Source organism: Elephas maximus, chromosome 11 (genome assembly GCF_024166365.1).
Source record: "Elephas maximus indicus isolate mEleMax1 chromosome 11, mEleMax1 primary haplotype, whole genome shotgun sequence".
Taxonomy (NCBI): Eukaryota; Metazoa; Chordata; class Mammalia; order Proboscidea; family Elephantidae; genus Elephas; species Elephas maximus.
The window spans coordinates 99,707,106-99,726,403 of record NC_064829.1 but is presented as its reverse complement, the minus strand read 5'-3'; the positions used below and the strand labels follow the sequence as shown (position 1 = coordinate 99,726,403).

At 39.6% G+C, this 19,298-nt stretch overlaps 1 protein-coding gene across 1 annotated transcript in view; it reads left to right on the top strand.

Annotated features, from left to right (window-relative positions):
- LOC126086239 (orphan sodium- and chloride-dependent neurotransmitter transporter NTT5-like) overlaps positions 1 to 19,298 on the top strand; it is a 30,857-nt gene that overhangs the window by 9,065 nt on the left and 2,494 nt on the right. Inside the window, exons 7-9 of the mRNA XM_049902403.1 lie at positions 18,197 to 18,383; positions 18,690 to 18,891; positions 19,012 to 19,171. Coding sequence (XP_049758360.1) covers positions 18,197 to 18,383; positions 18,690 to 18,891; positions 19,012 to 19,171 — 549 coding nt within the window. The remainder of the gene's footprint in view (positions 1 to 18,196; positions 18,384 to 18,689; positions 18,892 to 19,011; positions 19,172 to 19,298) is intronic.

Genomic DNA, 19,298 nt, shown 5'->3' with positions numbered 1-19,298 from the left:
ATATAATGTCCTTCTTTATCCTTTATGACAGACTTAACTTTAAAGTCTATTTTGTCAGAAACTAATATTGCCACTCCTGCTCTTTTTTGATTGTTTGCGTGATATATTTTTTCCATCCTTTGAGTTTTAGTTTGTTTGTGTCTCTAGGTCTAAGGTGTGTCTCTTGTAGGCAGCATATAGACAGATCACGTTTTTTAATCCATTCTGCCACACTCTGTCTCTTTATTGGTGCATAGTCCATTTACATTCAATGTAATTATGGATAGGTATGAATTTAGTGCTATCATTTTCATGTCTCTTTTTGTGTGTTGTTGATAGTTTTTTTTCCCACTAATTTTTTGTGCTGAGTAGTTTGTCTATATATATTGTCTTTTCCTCATATTCATTGTTGTTGATTTTGTTTCTGCTGAGTCTCTATTTTGTTTCTTTTATTTTATTTTGATGTGTAGGATAGCTTGTCTCCTTTGTGGTTACCTTAATATTTACTCCTATTCTAAATTTAAACATAATTTCTTTATATCACCTTGTCTTCCTCTCCATATGAAAGATCTATGACTACATTTCTTAGTCTCTCTTTACTATTTTAGTAGACTATATGATTGTCTGATTCAAAATGGTCAATACCAGTCCATTTCAGCTCACTAATGCCTAGGTTATTGATGTTTATGGGCTCCATTTCATTTTTGACTATTTCCAATTTTCCTAGGTTCATACTTCGTACATTCCAGGTTCTGATTATTAATGGATGTTTGCAGCTGTTCCTCCTCATTTTGAGTCATCCACTTCAGCAGATGAAGGTCTCGAAAGCTTTACTTCATCCACGTCATTAAGGTCAACGCTACCTTGAGGAGGCAGCTCTTCCCCAGTCATCTTTTTAGTGCTTTCCAACCTGGGGGGCTCATTTTGCAGCACTATATCAGACAATGTTCCACTGCTATTCATAAGGTTTTCACTGGCTAATGCTTTTCAAAAGTAGACTGCTGGGTCCTTCTTAGTCTGTCTTAGCCTGGAAGCTCAGCTGAAACCAATCCTCCATGGGTGACTGTGCTGGCATCTGAATACCAGTGGCAAAGCTTCCAGCATCACAGCAACACACAAGCCTCCACAGTACGACAAACTGACAGACACGTGGGTAATTGGACAATCATATAGTCTACTGTGCTGGGAATGACAACTTGAAGAGGAATGGTGTTGCATTCATCGTCAAAAAGAACATTTCAAGATCTATCCTGAAGTACAACACTGTCAGTGATAGGATAATATCCATACGCCTACAAGGAAGACGAGTTAATACAACTATTATTCAAATTTACGTACCAACTGCTAGGGTTAAAGATGAAGAAATAGAAGATTTTTACCAGCTGCTGCAGTCTGGGAAATCCTGGTGGTGTAATGGTTAAGAGCTATGGCTGCTATCCAAAAGGTCGGCAGTTTGAATCCACCAGGTGCTCCTTGGAAACTCTATGGGATAGTTCTACTCTGTCCTATAGGGTCGCTATGAGTTGGAATCAAATCAACGGTAACAGGTTTGATTTTTTTGGGTTTTGCTGCAGTCTGAAATTGATCGAACATGCAATCAAGATGCATTGATAATACTGGTGATTGGAATGTAAAAGTTGGAAACAGAGAAGAAGGGTCAGTAGTTGGAAAATACGGCCTTGGTGATAGAAACAATGCCAGAGATCGAACGATAGAATTTTGCAATACCAGTGACTGCATTGCAAATACCTTCTTTCACCAACATAAATGGCGACTATACACATGGACCTCGCCAGATGGAACACACAGAAATTAAATTGACTACATCTGTTGAAAGAGACGATGGAAAAGCTCAATATCATCAGTCAGAACAAGGTCAGGGGCTGACTGTGGAAGAGACTATCCATTGCTCATATGCAAGTTCAAGCTGAAACTGAAGAAAATCAGAGCAAGTCCACGAGAGCCGAAATATGACCTTGAATATATTCCACCCGAATTTAGAGACCATCTGAAGAATAGATTTGATACATTAAGTGCTGGTGACCCAAGACCAGACGAGTTGTGGAATGACATCAAGGACACCAAACATGAAGAAAGCAAGAAGTCATTGAAAAGACAGGAAAGAAAGAAAAGACCAAGATGGATGTCAGAGGAGACTCTGAAACTTGGTTTCGAATGCTGAGCAGCTAAAGAAAGCAAAAGGAAGAACTGATGAAGTAAAAGAACTGAAGATTTCAAAGGGCTGCTTGAGAAGAGAAAGTAAAGTATTATAATGACATGTGCAAAGAGCTGGAGATGGAAAACAAAAAGGGAAGAACATGCTCAGCTTTTCTCAAGCTGAAAGAACTGAAGAAAAAATTCAAGACACAAGTTACAATAGTGAAGGATTCTGTGGGGAAAATATTAAATGACACAGGAAGCATCAAAAGAAGACGGAAGGAATACACACAGTCATTATACCAAAAAGAATTAGTCAGTGCTCAACCATTTTAAGAGGTAGCATATGATCAGGAACCGATGGTACTGAAGGAAGAAGTCCAAGCTGCTCTGAAGGCATCGGTGAAAAACAAGGCTCCAGGAATTGATGGAATATCAGTTGTTTCAACAAACAGATGCAGCACTAGAGGTGCTCACTCGTCTATGCCAAGAAATATGGAAGAGAGCTTCCTGGCCAACTGACTGGAAGAGATCCATATTTATGCCTATTCCCAAGAAAGGTGATCCAACCAAATGTGAAAATTATAGAACAATATCATTAATATCACAAGCAAGTAAAATTTTGCTGAAGATCATTCAAAAATGGCTGCAGCAGTATATCGACACGGAACTGCCAGAAATTCAGGCCGGTTTCAGAAGAGGACGTGGAACCAGGGATACCATTGCTGACGTCAGATGGATCCTGGCTGAAAGCAGAGAATACCAGAAGGATGTATACCTGTGTTTTATTGACTATGCAAAGATATTCGACTGTGTGAATCATAAAAAATTATGGATAACATTGTGAAGAATGGGAATTCCAGAACACTTAATTGTGCTCATGAGGAACCTTTACATAGACCAACAGGCAGTTGTTCGGACAGAACAAGGGGATGCTGATTGGTTTAAAATCAGGAAAGATGTGTGTCAGGGTTGTATTCTTTCACCATACCTATTCAATCTGTATGCTGAGCAAATAATCCAAGAAGCTGGACTATATGAAGAAGAATGGGGCATCAGGATTGGTGGAAGACTCATTAACAACCTGCGTTATGCAGGTGACACAACCTTGCTTGCTGAAAATGAAAAGGACTTGAAGCACTTCTAATGAAGATCAAAGACCACAGCCTTCAGTATGGATTGCATCTCAGCATAAAGAAAACAAAAATCCTCACAGCTGGACGAATGAGCAACATCATGATAAATGGAGAAAAGACTGAAGTTGTCAAGGATTTCATTTTACTTGGACCCACAATCAACAGCCATGGAAGCAGCAGTCAAGAAATCAAAAGACCCATTGCATTGGGTAAATCTGCTGCAAAGGACCTCTTTAAAGTGTTGAAGAAGAAAGATGTCACCTTGAAGACTAAGGTGTGCCTGACCCAAGCCATGATATTTTCAATTGCATCATATGCATGTGAAAGCTGGACAATGAATAAGGAAGACTGAAGAAGAATTGACGCCTTTGAATTGTGTTGGTGAAGAATATTGAATGTACCGTGGACTGCGAAAAGAACAAATCTGTCTTAGAAGAAGTTCAACTAGAATGCTCCTTAGAAGCAAGGATGGCGAGACTGCGTCTTACATACTTTGGACACGTTGTCAGGAGGGATCAGTCCCTGGAGAAGGACATCATGCTTGGCAGAGTACAGGGTCAGCGGAAAAGAGGAAGACACAGCGGCTGCAACAGTGAGCTCAAGCATAACAACAATTGTAAGGATGGCTCAGGACCGGGCAGTGTTTCATTCTGTTGTGCATAGGGTCGCTATGAGTCGGAACCGACTCAACAGCACCTGACGACAACAACTTTATTGTTTTAATGTTGTCTTCTTTTACATGATAACATGGCTGTTTCCCTGTTTTGAGCAGTTTATCTTGATTTATTTTTGTGATTTTCCTGTCTGGGTTGACACCTGATTGTTCTGTCTGGTGTTCTAGTCTTGGGTTAGTACCTGATATTATTGGTTTTCTAACCAAAGAACTCCCTTTAGTTTTTCTTGTAGTTTTGGTTTGGTTTTTACAAATACCCTAAACTTCTGTTTATATGAAAAAGTCCTAATTTCACCTTCATGTTTGAGAGGCAGTTTTCCTGGATATATGATTCTTGGCTGGCAGTTTTTTTCCATCAATGCTTTATATAAGTCATCCCATTGCCTTCTTGCCTGCATGGCTTCTGCCGAGTAGTCCGAGCTTATTCTTATTGACTCTCCTTTGTAGGTGACTTTTTGTTTATCCCTAGCTGCTCTTAAAATTCTCTCTTTATCTTTGGTTTTGGCAAGTTTGATTATAATATGTCTTGATGACTTTCTTTTAACATCTACCTTATGTGGAGTTCAATGAGCATCTTGGATAGGTATCGTCTCATCTTTCATGATATCAAGGAAGTTTTCTGCCAACAAACCTTCAACAATTCTGCCTGTATTTTCTGTTATCCCTCCCTGTTCTGGTAGTCCAATCACTCGTAGTTTATTTGTTTTGATAGAGTCCCACATGATTCTTAAGATTTCTTCATTTTTTAAAATTCTTTTATCTGATTTTTCTTCAAATATATTGGTGCCAAGTGCTTTGTCTTCAAGTTCACAAATTATGCCTTCCACTTGCTCAGTTCTGCTCCTCTGAGTTTCTACTGAGTTGTCTAATTTTGTAATTTTATTGTTAATCTTCTGAATTTGATTGCTGTCTGTGGATTTTTCCAGCTTATTAAATTTTTCATTATGTTCCTGGATAACCTTTTTAATTTCTTCAATTGCTTTATCTGTATGTTCCTTGGCTTGTTCTGCATATTGCCTGATTTCCTTCCTGATGTCTTGAAGGGCTCTGTATATTAATCTTTTGTTTTCTGCATCTGGTAATTCCAGGAAGGGACTTTCATCTGGAAGATCCCTTGATTCTCTGTTTTGAGAGCTTGTTGAGGTGATTATGGTGTGTTTCTTTATGTGACTTGATATTGACTGTTGTCTCTCAGCCATCTATAAGTTATTGTATTAGTTTATTTTGTTTGCTTACTGTATCGTAGCTTCTTGCTTTGTTTTGTTTTGATATGCCCAAATGGGTTGCTTGAGTGAGCTAGCTTGATTATTTTCACCTTTGGAGCTCTGACGACCTGTCCCCAGATGGCTAGAACTACTACCAGGTATATCAGTCTAGGAGTCCATTCACTTTTCTTGTATGAATTCAGCTCAGGTGTCCAGGTAGCTGATCATCCAATGTGTGGTACAGGCTCTGTCCTACAGTCTTAGAGAGGCATGGGTGATTGCTGTAGGTACCAGTATCTGGTTGCAGCAGGGGGTCATGCTCTGAACAAGGCAGGAGGCTGAGATTTGTCCCCCAAGTGTCTCTGAGGAAAGCGTGTTCCTCTTCTCTAGAGCATACAGGTGGGTGGGTTCTGCAGATGGACCATGGGCACCCAATGTTTTTGGTTGTAAGGACTAGGAGGTACCAGTTACCCTTGGACCCCAGTCTCAGGTGGCTGGGTGACCTGAGTGGAGCCACCAGTCCTTAGGCCCCTGATGTGGGTAGGTGTGGACCCTGTTTAATAGGCAAAGTGGTGTCAAACATCAAACACCCACCTCTCTACCGCACAGCTGAAACAGTTGTCTGCCAACGAGAGCCTGTTCTCCTGAAATAGGCCCAAACAGGTCCATGCAGGGGGGAAATGTACTCAAAGTCCATGGATCATTTATGCCTGGACAGGAGCCACTTCTGTCCTGAGCTTTCCCAGTTAGTGGTGCTGGAAAATTATCTTTTCCCCCAGTTGCGAATTTATTCCTTCTCCAGAGCCGGGAGGATGGCTCTAGGTGCTCAACAGGGCCTATGTCAGGCCCAGGGAAATCAACAGCTGCTGAAGCCAGCCTGGGGGTTGGAGGCACTTTAAAATATACGCAAGTCCTTAGCTTTTGCCGAGGGCGCTGTTCTTCTCTGGTTCCAGAGGCTTGAGTAGGCTGTGTGGCTCACTGCTTCTCCCTGAGGAAACTGCAGCTGAACGCTAGCATCAGCCCACTGCAGCTGCTCCTGGGAATGGTGCCTGAGGGCTCCTGGCGAGTCAGGTCCAGGAACTCCTCTCCTCTTCTGAACCATCTCTTCCTCCCCATGCCGCTCAGTTCATTTTCTAACTTTGCCTTTGAAATTCAGGGCTCCTAAAAAAAAATATACTCGTTTCACTTGTTTTTTTGGGTCTGTGTTGTAAGAGGGCTCACCAGAAGTGTCTGTCTGTTCTGCCATCTTGGCCCTACCTCATTGTAGTTTTGACTTGCATTTCTCTAATGGCTAATGATCGTGAGCATTTCCTCATGTATCTGTTAGCTACCTGAATGTCTTCTTTAGTGAAGTGCCTGTTCATATCCTTTGCTCATTTTTTAATTGGGTTATTTGTATCTTTTTGTTGTTGAGTTTTTGCAATAGTATGTAGATTTTAGAGATCAGCCACCGATCAGAAATGTCATAGCTAAAAACTTTTTCCCAATATCTAGGTAATCTTTTTTGGTGAAGTCTTCGGATGAGCATAGGTGTTTGACTTCTAGGAGCTCCTAGTTATCTAATTTCTCTTCTGTAGTTTGTACAGTTCTAGTAATGTTTCGTATAGCGTTTATGGCATGTATTAGGGCTCCTACCATTGTCCCTATTTTTTCTCCTATGATCTTTATCGTTTTGGATTTTATATTTAGGTCTTTGATCCATTTTGAGTTGGTTTTTGTGCATGGTGTGAGGTATGGATCTTGTTTCATTTTTTTGCAGATGGATATCCAGGTATGCCAGCACCATTTGTTAAAGAGACTGTCTTTTCCCTATTTAGCTGACTTTGGGCCTTTGTCAAATATCAGCTGCTCATATGTGGATGGATTTATGTCTGGATTCTCAATTCCGTTCCACTGTCAACTCCTAAATTTTGATGTTCCTATCAGTCAAGCATATTTAAACCCCAAAAGGACCTTCAGTACTAGAGCTTTTATCATATGCTTATCTCTAATTTGTATTATTTAGGCATTAATTTTAAAAGCATTTATCACACATTTAGCAAATATTCTCTATGTATCATGGAGACTTAGACAGATGAATCAGACCACAGCCCTTGCCTTCACTGAATTTTTGGTTTTGGACAGGAGGAGGGGAGAGGAAAAAGGATGCAAACAGGAAGTATGGCATCTGGGAGGTATCTTCATTACAGAGCTTCCATGTCCCCAGGGGATGTGCGTACTCTCTCAAGAGTAGAACTTTCACACTCTCTCCAACTTGGAAGCTCCAGTGAACCTCTGTCTTCCAAGGCTTTTATTGTCCTCACCACTTGGCCTCATGAGGCTTAGTAGCATTGGGCTCCCTGCTTATCCCTCTTTGTTGAGTTGGACCCCATTCACTGGCCTCAGGGGTTGTCCTGCTCTCAGGAACCAGGACCAAAAGGCCAAGCTGTTTTCTGCAAAGAGGTTCCACACCTCATAAGTGTAAAATACTATAAATACCACTCAGGTTAAGAACTAGAATGTACCGTAGAAGGTCTCCATGTATCCCTTTCTAATCATAACTTCTTTTCTCCCGCCTGACTTTTATGATAATTATTTGTTTTTCTTAATATTTTTATCATCAGTGTATGCATATCTAAGCAATATATTTTAGTTTGTCCATTCATATGAAGCAATATAGTTTAGTAGGAAGAAAAGCCTAATGATCTACTTTTTGAAAAATCAGCCATTGCAAACTCTATGGAGCACAGTTCTCCTCTGACACACATGATAACCATGAGTTGGAATCAGCTTGATGGCAACTAGTTTTGGTTTTATAGTTTAGTATGTCCTTTTTTATAGTTTGGTCATTTATATATAAATTCTCTTTGTATTCTTTTCTTTTACTTCTTTCATTCAACATATATTTGTAAGATGCGTGAGCTTTAGTTTGTGATTTTTTTCATGCTGTTTAATGTTTCAGTATATGAATACATCACAGTGGATTTATCCATTAGTTATTGATGGATATTTGGGTTCTTTCCAGTTTTTGGCTTTTGTAAGCAATGCTGCTCTAAACATTTTTGTAAGTGTCCCTGATGAGGACCTTCTTAGCCATCTACTCTGGTCCAACAAGGTTCAGTACATTCTGGCTGCTTTGTGAGGACAGTCAACCACTGGCACTTTTCCAATCTGTCGCTCCCAATATATGAACACATTTTTCTAGGGTATATACCTATGAGCTGCCTCTTCAAAGTAGAGTAAAAAAAAAAAGTGGACCTTAATAATGTGGATGGAGTAAAGCTTTTGAGACCTTCATTTGCTGATGTGGCATGACTCAAAATGAGAAGAAACAGCCGCAAACATCAATTAATAATCATGTATGCTAAGCAAGTAATCTGAGAAGCTGGACTATATGAAGAAGTTGGCATCAGGATTGGAGGAGGACCCATTAGCAACCTATACAATATGCAGATGACACAACCTTCCTTGCTGAGAGTGAAGAAGACTTGAAGCACTTAACTGAAAAGTTGAAAGACTATAGCTTTCGGTATGGATTATACCTCAACATAAAGAATACAAAAATCTTCACAACTGTACCAATAAGCAACATCATGATAAATGGAGAAAATATTGAAATGGTCAAAAATTTCATTTTACTTGTGTCCACAATCAACGCCCATGGAAGCAGCAGTCAAGAAATCAAACAACATAGCGCATTGGGCACATCTACTGCAAAAGACCTCTTTAAAGTGTTAAAAGGCAAAGATGTCACTTTGAGGACTGTCTTAGTTATCTAATGCTGCTGTAACATAAATACCACAAGTGGGTGGCCCTAACAACCAAATTTATTCTCTCACAGTTTAGGAGGCCAGAAATCCTAATTCAGAGCGCCAGCTCCAGGGGAAGGCTTTCCCTCTCTCTCAGCTCTGGGGGAAGGTCCTCGTCAGCAGTCTTCCCCTGGTCTAGGAACTTCTTAGTACAAGGACCCCAGATCCAGAGGGCACGCACCACTCCTGGCTCTTTTTGCTTGGTAGTAATGAGGTCCCTTTCTCTCTGCTCGCTTCTCTCTTTCGTATCTCAAAAGAGATTGACTCAAGATACAACCTAATCCTGTATATTGTGTCATGCCTCTGATCGTAGCTACCCTATGTACAACAGAATGAAACACTGCCCAGCCCTGCGCCATCCTCACAATTGTTGCTATGCTGAAGCCCATTGAGTCAATCCATTTTTTATAGGGTCTTCCTCTTTTTCACTGACCCTTTTACCGGCATGATGTCCTTCTCCAGGGACTGATCCCTGCTGACATGTCCAAAGTATGTGAGATGCAGTTTCGCTATCCTTGCTTCCAAGGAGCATTCTGGTTGTACTTCTTCCAAGACAGATTTGTTTGTTCTCTTGGCAGCCCATAGTATATTCACTGTTCTTTGCCAACATCACAATTCAAACGTGGTGTCCTTCTTCTTCGGTTTTAGTCCTCAAGGTGACATTAACATCATAAGTTAGGATTTATCACACATAGGATAATTACCTCAGATCACAAAATAGGGGACAACCACACAATACTGGGAATCATGGCCTAGCCAAGTTGACACACATTTTTGGGGGGACACAGTTCAATCCATAACAAGGACTAAGGTGCGCCTGACCCAAGCCATTGTATTTTCAATCACCTCGTATGCATGCGAAAGCTGGACAATGAATAAGGAAGACCAAAGAATTAATGCCTTTGAATTATGGTGTTTAGGAAGAATACTGAATATGGACTGCCAGAAGAATGAAACAACCTGTCTGGCCAAAATGCTCCTTAGAAGCAAGAATGGCAAGACTTCATCTCACATGCTTTGGACATGTTATTAGGAGGGACTAGTCCCTGCAACGATGGGCTCAAGCATCGCAAAGATTGTAAAGATGGTGTAGGACTGGGCAGTATTTTGTTCTGTTATATGTGGGGTCGCTGTGAGTTGGAACCAATTCCAGGGCACCTAACACTTCTTGCAAACTCTTGGATTTTCAGATTTTTACCAATTTGGTGGAAGTGTAATAGTATCTCATTATGGTTTTAATTGGCATGTCTCTGGTTTTTAATAAGTATGCTTTTATATACTTATTGGTCATTGACTTTCCTCTTTAGTGAATTGCATGGTCAAGTCTTTTGCCCTTTTTTCTATTGGACTTTCTTTTTCTTTGGAGTTGTTTATATGTTTTGGATACTAGTCCTTTGTTAAAATGTTGGAATTTTTCTCTCACTTTGTGGATTGCCTTTTCAATCTCTTAAAGCTGTCTTCTTTTGGGCAACTTTTTATGTTGATATAATTTCAAATGCATGGAAAAGTTGGAATAATTTTATCAGGGAATTCTGTATAATCATTCCACAGATTTATGAATTGTTTACATATTGTCCCATTTGTCATGTGTTTACATGTATCCAACATTTTTTAAGAGCCATATGAGATATCTTGCCGCTTTGCCTGTAAATGCTCCAGTTTGCATTTCCTAAGGAAAAGGACATTCTCCTATATAACCACAGCATGATTATCAAAAACAGGAAATTTAATGTTGATTAATATCTAATCCACAGACTATATGCAAATTTTGTGAAAATGCTTTCAGAATATTCCACTGCAAAAAGAAACCTAGTAACCAGGGCTCAATATTTCTTTTATATATATGTGTGTATAAATATATATATATAATTTATTTTATTGTACTTTAGATGAAGATTTACAGAATAAACTAGCTTCTCATCAAACAATTAGTACACATATTGTTTTGTGACATTGGTTACCAACCCCACGACATGTCAACACTCTCCCCTCCTCAACCTTGGGTTTCCTATTACTAGATTTCCTGTCCCCTCCTGCTTCTAGTCCTTACCCCTGGGCTGGTGTGCCCGTTTAATCTCATTTTGTTTTATGGGCCTGTCTAATATTTCTTGCCAATTTTTTTCGTTCTCATCCTGAGTTTTGCAGTCAAAACGCTCAGTTAAAAAATGACTTGGGTTAGTTCTTCTTTCCTCATTCACTGTGGTTATATTTTTCACTTGAATTAGAATCAAGTTTGTTTCTGTTTGTATGACATTTTAGGGTCCTCTCCCAGCATGATTTGATTTTTTTTTGAGTTTGTAAAACATGCACATAGTTTGAAAACACAAACTATACAAAAAGATACTCAGAGAAATACCACTTTCCTTAGCATTGTTGTTGTTGTTGTTGTAAGGTGCTGTCCAGTCTGTTCCGACTCATAGTGACCCTATGCACAACAGAACAAAGCACTGCCCGGTCCTGTGCCATCCTTACAGTGGAAGTTATGGTTGAGCCCATCGTTGCAGCCACCGTGTCAAGCCATCTTGTTGAGGGTCTTCCTCTTTTCCGCTGACCCTGTACTTTTCCAAGCATGATGTCTTCTCCAGAGACTGATCCCTCCTGACAACATGTCCAAAGTATGTAAGATGCAGTCTTGTCATCCTTGCTTCTAAGGAGCAGTCTGGTTGTAGTTCTTCCAAGACAGATTTGTTTGTTCTTTTGGCAGTCCATGGTATATTTAATATTCTTCACCAACACCACAATTCAAAGGCACCAGTTCTTCTTTGGTCTTCCTTATTCATTGTCCAGCTTTCACATGCATATGATGCAATTGAAAATACCATGGCTTGGGTCAGGCACACCTTAGTCTTCAAGGTGACGTCTTTGCTTTTCAACACTTTAAAGAGGTCCTTTGCAGCCGATTTGCCCCATGCAATGCGTCTTTTGATTTCTTGACTGCTGTTTCCGTGGCTGTTGATTGTGGATCCAAGTAAAATGAAATCCTTGACAACTTCAATCTTTTCTCCATTTATCATGATGTTGCTTATTGGTCCAGTTGTGAGAATTTTTGTTTTCTTTATGTTGAGGTATAACCCAGACTGAAGGCTGTGGTCTTTGATCTTCATTAGTAAGTCCTTCATTAGTAAGTCCTCTTCACTTTCAGCAAGCAAGGTATGTCATCTGCAGAATGCAGGTTGTTAATGAGTCCTCCTCCAATCCTGATGCCCCGTTCTTCATATAGTCCAGCTTCTCAGATTATTTGCTAAGCATACAGATTGAATAAGTATGGTGAAATGATACAACCCTGATGCACACCTTTCCTGACTTCAAACCACTCAGTGTCCCCTTGTTCTGTCCGAACAACTGACTCTTGACCTATGTACAGGTTCCTCATGAGCACAATTAAGTGTTCTGGAATTCCCATTCTTCACGATGTTATCCATAATTTGTTATGATCCACACAGTCGAATGCCTCTGCATAGTCAATAAAACACAGGTAAACATTTTTTTTTTTTTAAACATCCTTCCGGTATTCTCTGCTTTCAGCCAGGATCCATCTGACATCAGCAATGATATCCCTGGTTCCATGTCCTCTTCTGAATCTGGCCTGAATTTCTGCCAGTTCCCTGTCAGTATACTGCTCAGGAGCTTTTCAATGATCTTCAGCAGAATTTTGCTTGCGTGTGATATTAATGATATTGTTTGATAATTTCCACATTCCGTTGGATCACCTTTCTTGAGAATAGGCATAAATATGGATCTCTTCCAGTCAGTCAGCCAGGAAGCTGTCTTCCATATTTCTTGGCATAGACAAGTGAGCACTTCCAGTGCTGCATCCGTTTATTGAAACATCTCAGTTGATATTCCACCAATTCCTACAGCCTGGTTTTTCACCAGTGCCTCAGTGCAGTTTGGACTTCTTCCTTCAGTACCATCGGTTCCCGATTATATGCTACCTCTGGAAATGGTTGAACATCGACTAATTCTTTTTGGTATAATGACTCTGTGTATTCCTTCCATCTTCTTTTGATGCTTCCTGAGTCGTTTAATATTTTCCTCATAGAATCCTTCAACTCGAGGCTTGAATTTTTTCTTCAGTTCTTTCAGCTTGAGAAACGCCAAGCGTGTTCTTCCCTTTTGGTTTTCCATCTCTAGCTCTTTGCATATGTGATAATAATACTATGTCTTCTCCAGCAGCCCTTTGAAATCTTCTGTTCAGTTCTTTTACTTCATCATTTCTTCCTTTTGCTTTAGTTCCTCGACGTTCAAGAGCAAGTTTCAGAGTCTCTTCTGCCATCCATCTTGTTCTTTTCTTTCTTTCCTGTCTTTTCAGTGACCTCTTGTTTTTTTCATGTATGAGGTCCTTAATGCCATTCCACAGCTCATCTGGTCTTCGGTCATTAGTGTTCAACCTGTCAAATCCATTCTTGAGATGGTCTCTAAATTCAGGTGGGATATACTCAAGGTCGTATTTTGGCTCTCGTGGACTTGCTCTGATTTTCTTCAGTTTCAGCTTGAACTTGCATATGAGCAATTGATGGTCTGTTCCAGAGTCGGCCCCTGGCCTTGTTCTGACTGATGATATTGAGCTTTTCCATCATCTCTTTCCAAAGATACAGTTGATTTGATTCCTGTGTATTCCATCTGGTGAGGTCCATGTGTACAGTCGCCGTTTATGTGGTTGAAAAAGGTATTTGCAATGAAGAAGTCATGGTCTTGCAAAATTCTGTCATTTGATCTCTGGTATTGTTTTTATGACCAAGGCCATATTCTCCAACAACCGATCCTTCTTCTTTGTTTCCAACTTTCGCATTCCAATCACCAGTATTTATCAATGCGTTCTGATTGCATGTTCGATCAATTCAGACTGTAGCAGCTGATAAAAATCTTCTATTTCTTCATCTTTGACCTTAGTGGTTGGTGCATAAATTTGAATAATACTTTTATTAACTGGTCTTTCTTGTAGGCGTATGGATATTATCCTATCACTGACAGTGTTGTACTTTAGGATAGATCTTGAAATGTTCTTTTTGACAATGAGTGCAACACCATTCCTCTTCAAGCTGTCATTCCCAGCATAGTAGACTACATGATGGTCTAATTCAAAATGGCCAATACCAGTTCATTTCAGCTCACTAATGCCTAGGATATCAATGTTTGTGCGTTCCATTTCATTTTTGATGATTTCCAACTTTCCTAGACTCATACTTGATACATCCCAGTTTGTGATTATTAATGGATGTTTGCAGCTGTTTATTCTCATTTTGAATCGTGCCACATCAGCAGATGAAGGTCTCGAAAGCTTTACTCCATCCACGTCATTAAGGTCGACTCTACTTTGAGGAGGCAGCTCTTCCCCAGTCTTCTGAGTGCCTTCCAACCTGCGGGGCTCATTTTCCAGCACTATATCAGGCAATGTTCCGCTGCTATTCATAAACTGGCTAATGCTTTTCAGAAGTAGACTGCCGGGTACTTCTTCTTAGTCTTAGTCTAGAAGCTCAGCTGCAACCTGTCCTCCGTGGGTGACCCTGCTGGTATCTGAATACCGCTGGCATAGCTTCCAGCATCACAGCAACACGCAAGCCCCCAAAGTACAATAAATTGACAGACACGTGGGGGTATTATGACGTACAGCACACCATTATGTGGTCCCTGTGAGTCCTTTGGTTCCTTGGCTTTGAGAGGGTCAAGGAAGGTGCACAGTGTGACAAACTGACAGATACGTGGGGGTCTTTACCATTACTTCAGCCCAATTCCCACCCACTCCCTATAAGTAATAAATCATCATTTTTTGGATTACCCTTCCTCTGTTAGGAAAAATAAGCAGAAAGATGTATTTTTTTTTTCTTATTTACCCTTCTTTCTTACACATAAGACAGCAAACTGTATGTACTCTTTTGGGTTTTTTACTTTTTTTCATTAACAAAATATCATGGATATCACTCACTATCAATTTATGGAGACTTCCTCATCTTTTATAGCTGCATACTATTTCATTATGTGGAGTGTATATGGTACTAATACCATAGTTTATTCAACCAGTCTCATATGTATAGGAATGAGGGTGTTTCCAATATCTTACAGTTACCAACAATGTTGCATTGAATAATCTTGCACTTATGTATTTTTGTAATGTTGGAGGTATATTTTCAGGAAAAAATTCCAGAATTGCTGGGTGAAAAAGATGAGTGCATATGCATAAGTAGTTTTGTTAGCTCTATCCAAGTTCCCCTCCATAAAGTTGTATCAGGTTGCATTCCCACCGGAAATGTTTGAGAGTGCCTGTTCCCTCATAGCCCAGCCAGTAAAATGGGGTGTCAAAATTTTCTGTTTTTTTCTTTTGATAAATGAGTAACAGTATATTACTATAAATCTTTTCACATATGTAAAGTTTCTTTTCGTAGGAAAATATATTTAACATAGAGTTTGCCATTTTAACCATTTGTAAATGTACAAGTCAGTGGCATGAATTATATTCACAGTGTTGTCTAATTGTCATCACTATTTCCAAAAGCTTTCATCACCCCAAGCAGACGTTTCATCCTCATTAAGCAATAACTCCCCCTTCTCCCTCCCTCCAGCACTGGCAACCTCTAATCTCCTTTCTATGTTTGTGAATTTGCCTGTTCTAGACATTTCACATAAGTGGACTCATGCAATATTTGTCTTTGTGTACGTAGCTTATTTCACTTAGCGTAATGTTTTCTAGGTTCATTCATGTTATATCTTGCATCAGAACGTCATTCCTTTTTATGGCTGAATAATATTTCATTACATGTATATACTACATTTTGTTTATCCATTCATCTATTGATGAATACTTAGGTTGTTCTACCTTTTGGCTATTGTGAATAATGTTGCTATGAATGTTCTTGTACAAGTATCTGTTTGAGTCCCTGCTTCAAGTCTTTTGGATAGTTACCTAGACGTGAAATTGCTGGGTCTCTTGGTAATTCTATGCTTAACTTTTTGAGGAACAGCCAAAGTGTTTTCCATGGTGGCTGCACCATTTCACATTCCCATCAGCACTGTACAAAGGTTTCAATTTCTCTATGTCTTCAACATTTTATTTTCTGTTAAAAAAATTTTTTTTTATTATAGTCATTGCAGTAGATGTGAAATGGTGTCTCTTTGTGCTATTGATTTATATTTCCCTAATGACTAATGATGTTGAGTATCTTTTCATGTGTTTGTTGGCCCCATGTATATCTTCTATGGGGAAATGTCCAAGTTCTCTGCCTCCCCCCTTTTTTTTTATTAGTTGTTTGTCTTTTTGTTGTAGAATTGTAGCAATACTTAATCTGGATATTAAACACTTCCCAGGCATATTCATTGCAAATGTTTTCTCCCATTTTTGGGGTTGTCTTTTAACTTTTTTTTTTTAAGGGTTAAAATTTTTTTTTATTGTGCTTTAAGTGAAAGTTTACAAACCAAGTCAGTCTTTCATACAAAAACTTATACACATCTTGCCATATACTCCCTTAACTCTCTTGATAATGTCCTTTGATGTGCAAAAGTTTTTAATTTTAACATTTTCAATTTTTTCTCTTGTTACCTGTGCTTTGGTGTTGTATTTAAGAAACCATTGCCAAATCCAAATCATGAAGATTATTCCCTAAGCTTTCTTCTAAGAGTTTTATGAATTTAGGTCTTTGATCCATTTTGAGCTAGTTTTTGTGTATGGTGTAAGGTAAAGATCTAATTCATCCTTTTGCAAGTGGATATCAGTTTTTCCAGCACCATATATAGTATCTCATTTTATTTCAATTCAAAATAATACATAATTTTCCTGTGGTTTCTTTTTTGGCCTCTAGGTTTTTAGATATTTTTATATTTCCTAGTATTTTGGTTTTCACTAGCCTTTTTATTGTTATTGCTAATGATTTAAAATTCAATTCCATTGTGGTCAGAGAACATACTTTGTACAATTGCAATCCTTTTATTTTATTAAGACTTCTCTTATGGCTCACCATATGATCAGTCTTGGAGAATATTCCATGTGTGCTTTAAAATAGTGTCTTCTGCTATTGTTGGATGGAGTGTCCTATAAATGTCAATTAGGTCAAGTTGGTTGATATTGTTGTTCAGATCTACACACTTGTTTCCTGTCTACTTTTTCTATCAATTACTGAAAAGAATGTTAAAGTCTCTACCTGGTAAGTGTTGATTTGTCTTTTTCCTTTCAGTTGGATTGGGTACAAGTCTCTGGTTCATTTTTATACTGAAGTTGTAGCTTTTTGAAGTGTCAGAGGTAAAGGGGCAGGCCTTATATTCAGATCCTTACTTTGGTCAGGTTCTGGTGTTTTATATCTAGTCATGAAATTGGAAACTGCAGGTACAGTTTGCTGTATTCGGCATGCACCTTTTGGGCAAAGTGGCTTTGGAAGTTCCCTTTTGCCACTATGTTGTCTGTACTTCAATTTTTCTCTGATAATTCTTTATTATCTTGTCAGCAGTTTTATTCTTTTAAGAATATTACAAATATTTTCCAGACTTTTAAATATTTCCAGTGAGAAGGTTGGTGCAGATATCTAACTTGCCTATTGCCAGTTGAGCATATAATATCTTATATACTAAAATGTGATCAAATTCTACTTATTTTTCTGCAGCTGGAATTTTGATCTTATCAGTAAATCTTGGCAAGTTTTCCATTGTAGTTATTATAGCACAATGCGCTGAATTTTTTAAGATTTGTACTAGTTAGTCAAGCGAAGAATGGTGGTGGAGTGGAGTACGTATTGAGCATAAGAGAGTATGACAGGCCCTGAAACTAAGCCTGGCCAGAGTATGGAAACCAAAGAGATCATGGGGGAAGATGAGGCTCTAGAGGTCAGCAGGGCTCAGATCAAAAGTCCAAGAAACAGTTTCTCTCGCATAGCACAAGTCAATGGGAGCACTATGCGCATTGTAGTCTAACTTAATAATGCTCCTTGGTGTTCTACAAGGTGAAGCTTAGAAGGTTGACTTTTATCCACTGGTCTAAGAAGGGAGGGAAGGAGAAGGTTGATGGTGAATAAAAGACCCCATTACTAGAGCAGGGATCCCAGAGTCCCCAGGAAGACTCTAGAGAAGAATTCTGTTGAGGTCCTCCATAGTCACAAATGCTTCAGACTTACATGAACAAGTTCATGGCCCTTCCAGGTTTCATTTCAGATTCTGTCTTACCCAGATCAGTAATGCTAGGCAAGTGATATCCTTTTTTATCCGGAAGATAAGGGAAAAAGTGCCAGTCTCTTAAGGGGTCACATGGTTTGATGTGATTCAACCTCTTATCCCCAGGAATTTCGAAATACTTACGAATCTGGTATCCTTGGGGGAACTGCCTCCTGAGGCCCAGCCCCCTGAAAACATGCTTGCCAATGCAGCCTCCATGTTCACCAGTTGGCTCGACAACCTTCCCCATCCTATCAAGAAGATGGTCCTCAATAAGGTGTCTGAATGCAAAATACAGGATCAGATTTTGAAGGTCAGTAACAGTAGCCAGGGGGGTGGGGCTAGAGTTCCTCAGAGTTTTCTATACACAGAAACTTCAGTTTTTATTACCACCAGAAGACATCCCAGAAGCACCACAGTAATCTGCAGTCCTGGTAGTGCAAATAGGTACAATTTGCAGAATGCCCTTTCATGGATAATGCTACATATATGAGTTTTCCATGGCAGGGGGTCAGCTTGGAGAACTGATTTTCTCAGTGACTTGGGGCTTTCAGGGAGTTTTCCAAGAAAGATAGAATATATCTTTTTCTGTATTCTTTTGCACTTTCTCCCTTTACAGGTTAAGGGGGGCCCAAGCTTTGTATTCCTGCCCTTCACTGAAGCAATGTCATTCATTCCTGGGTCTGCCTACTGGTCCATCCTCTTCTTCCTGATGTTCCTGTCCTTGGGGCTAACCACCATGGTAGGGATCATGCAGGGTATCATTACCCCACTTCAGGACACCTGCTCTTTCTTCAGGAAGCATCCAAAGCTGCTCATAGGTATTCTGACCTATCATCCTGCTCCCAACAGCCCTGATTCCACCAAGATTCTATGACTTCTGCTTAGCCCTGTGACCATGCAGACCTCTGACCTTTATCCAAAACCAATGTTTTCTCCAGTGAGTGTCTCTGTGCTCATGTTCCTGTGCAGCCTCTTCTTCGCTCGACCTTCAGGCTTCTACTTCTTCAGACTGCTGAATGACTATTGGATAAACTTTCTGCTCCTCCTCCTCATCACTTTGGAAAATGTGACTATAGCCTGGGTCTATGGGGCCAAGAGGTGATGTCCTGGGTCTAGGTTTTAACACAGCTTGGGTCTACAGGGAAGGTTGACTCCTTTCTCGTTGTCTCTATTCTAACACAAGTAGAGTGACATAGACCCTTGACTTCAGGGTCTTCTGGGAAAC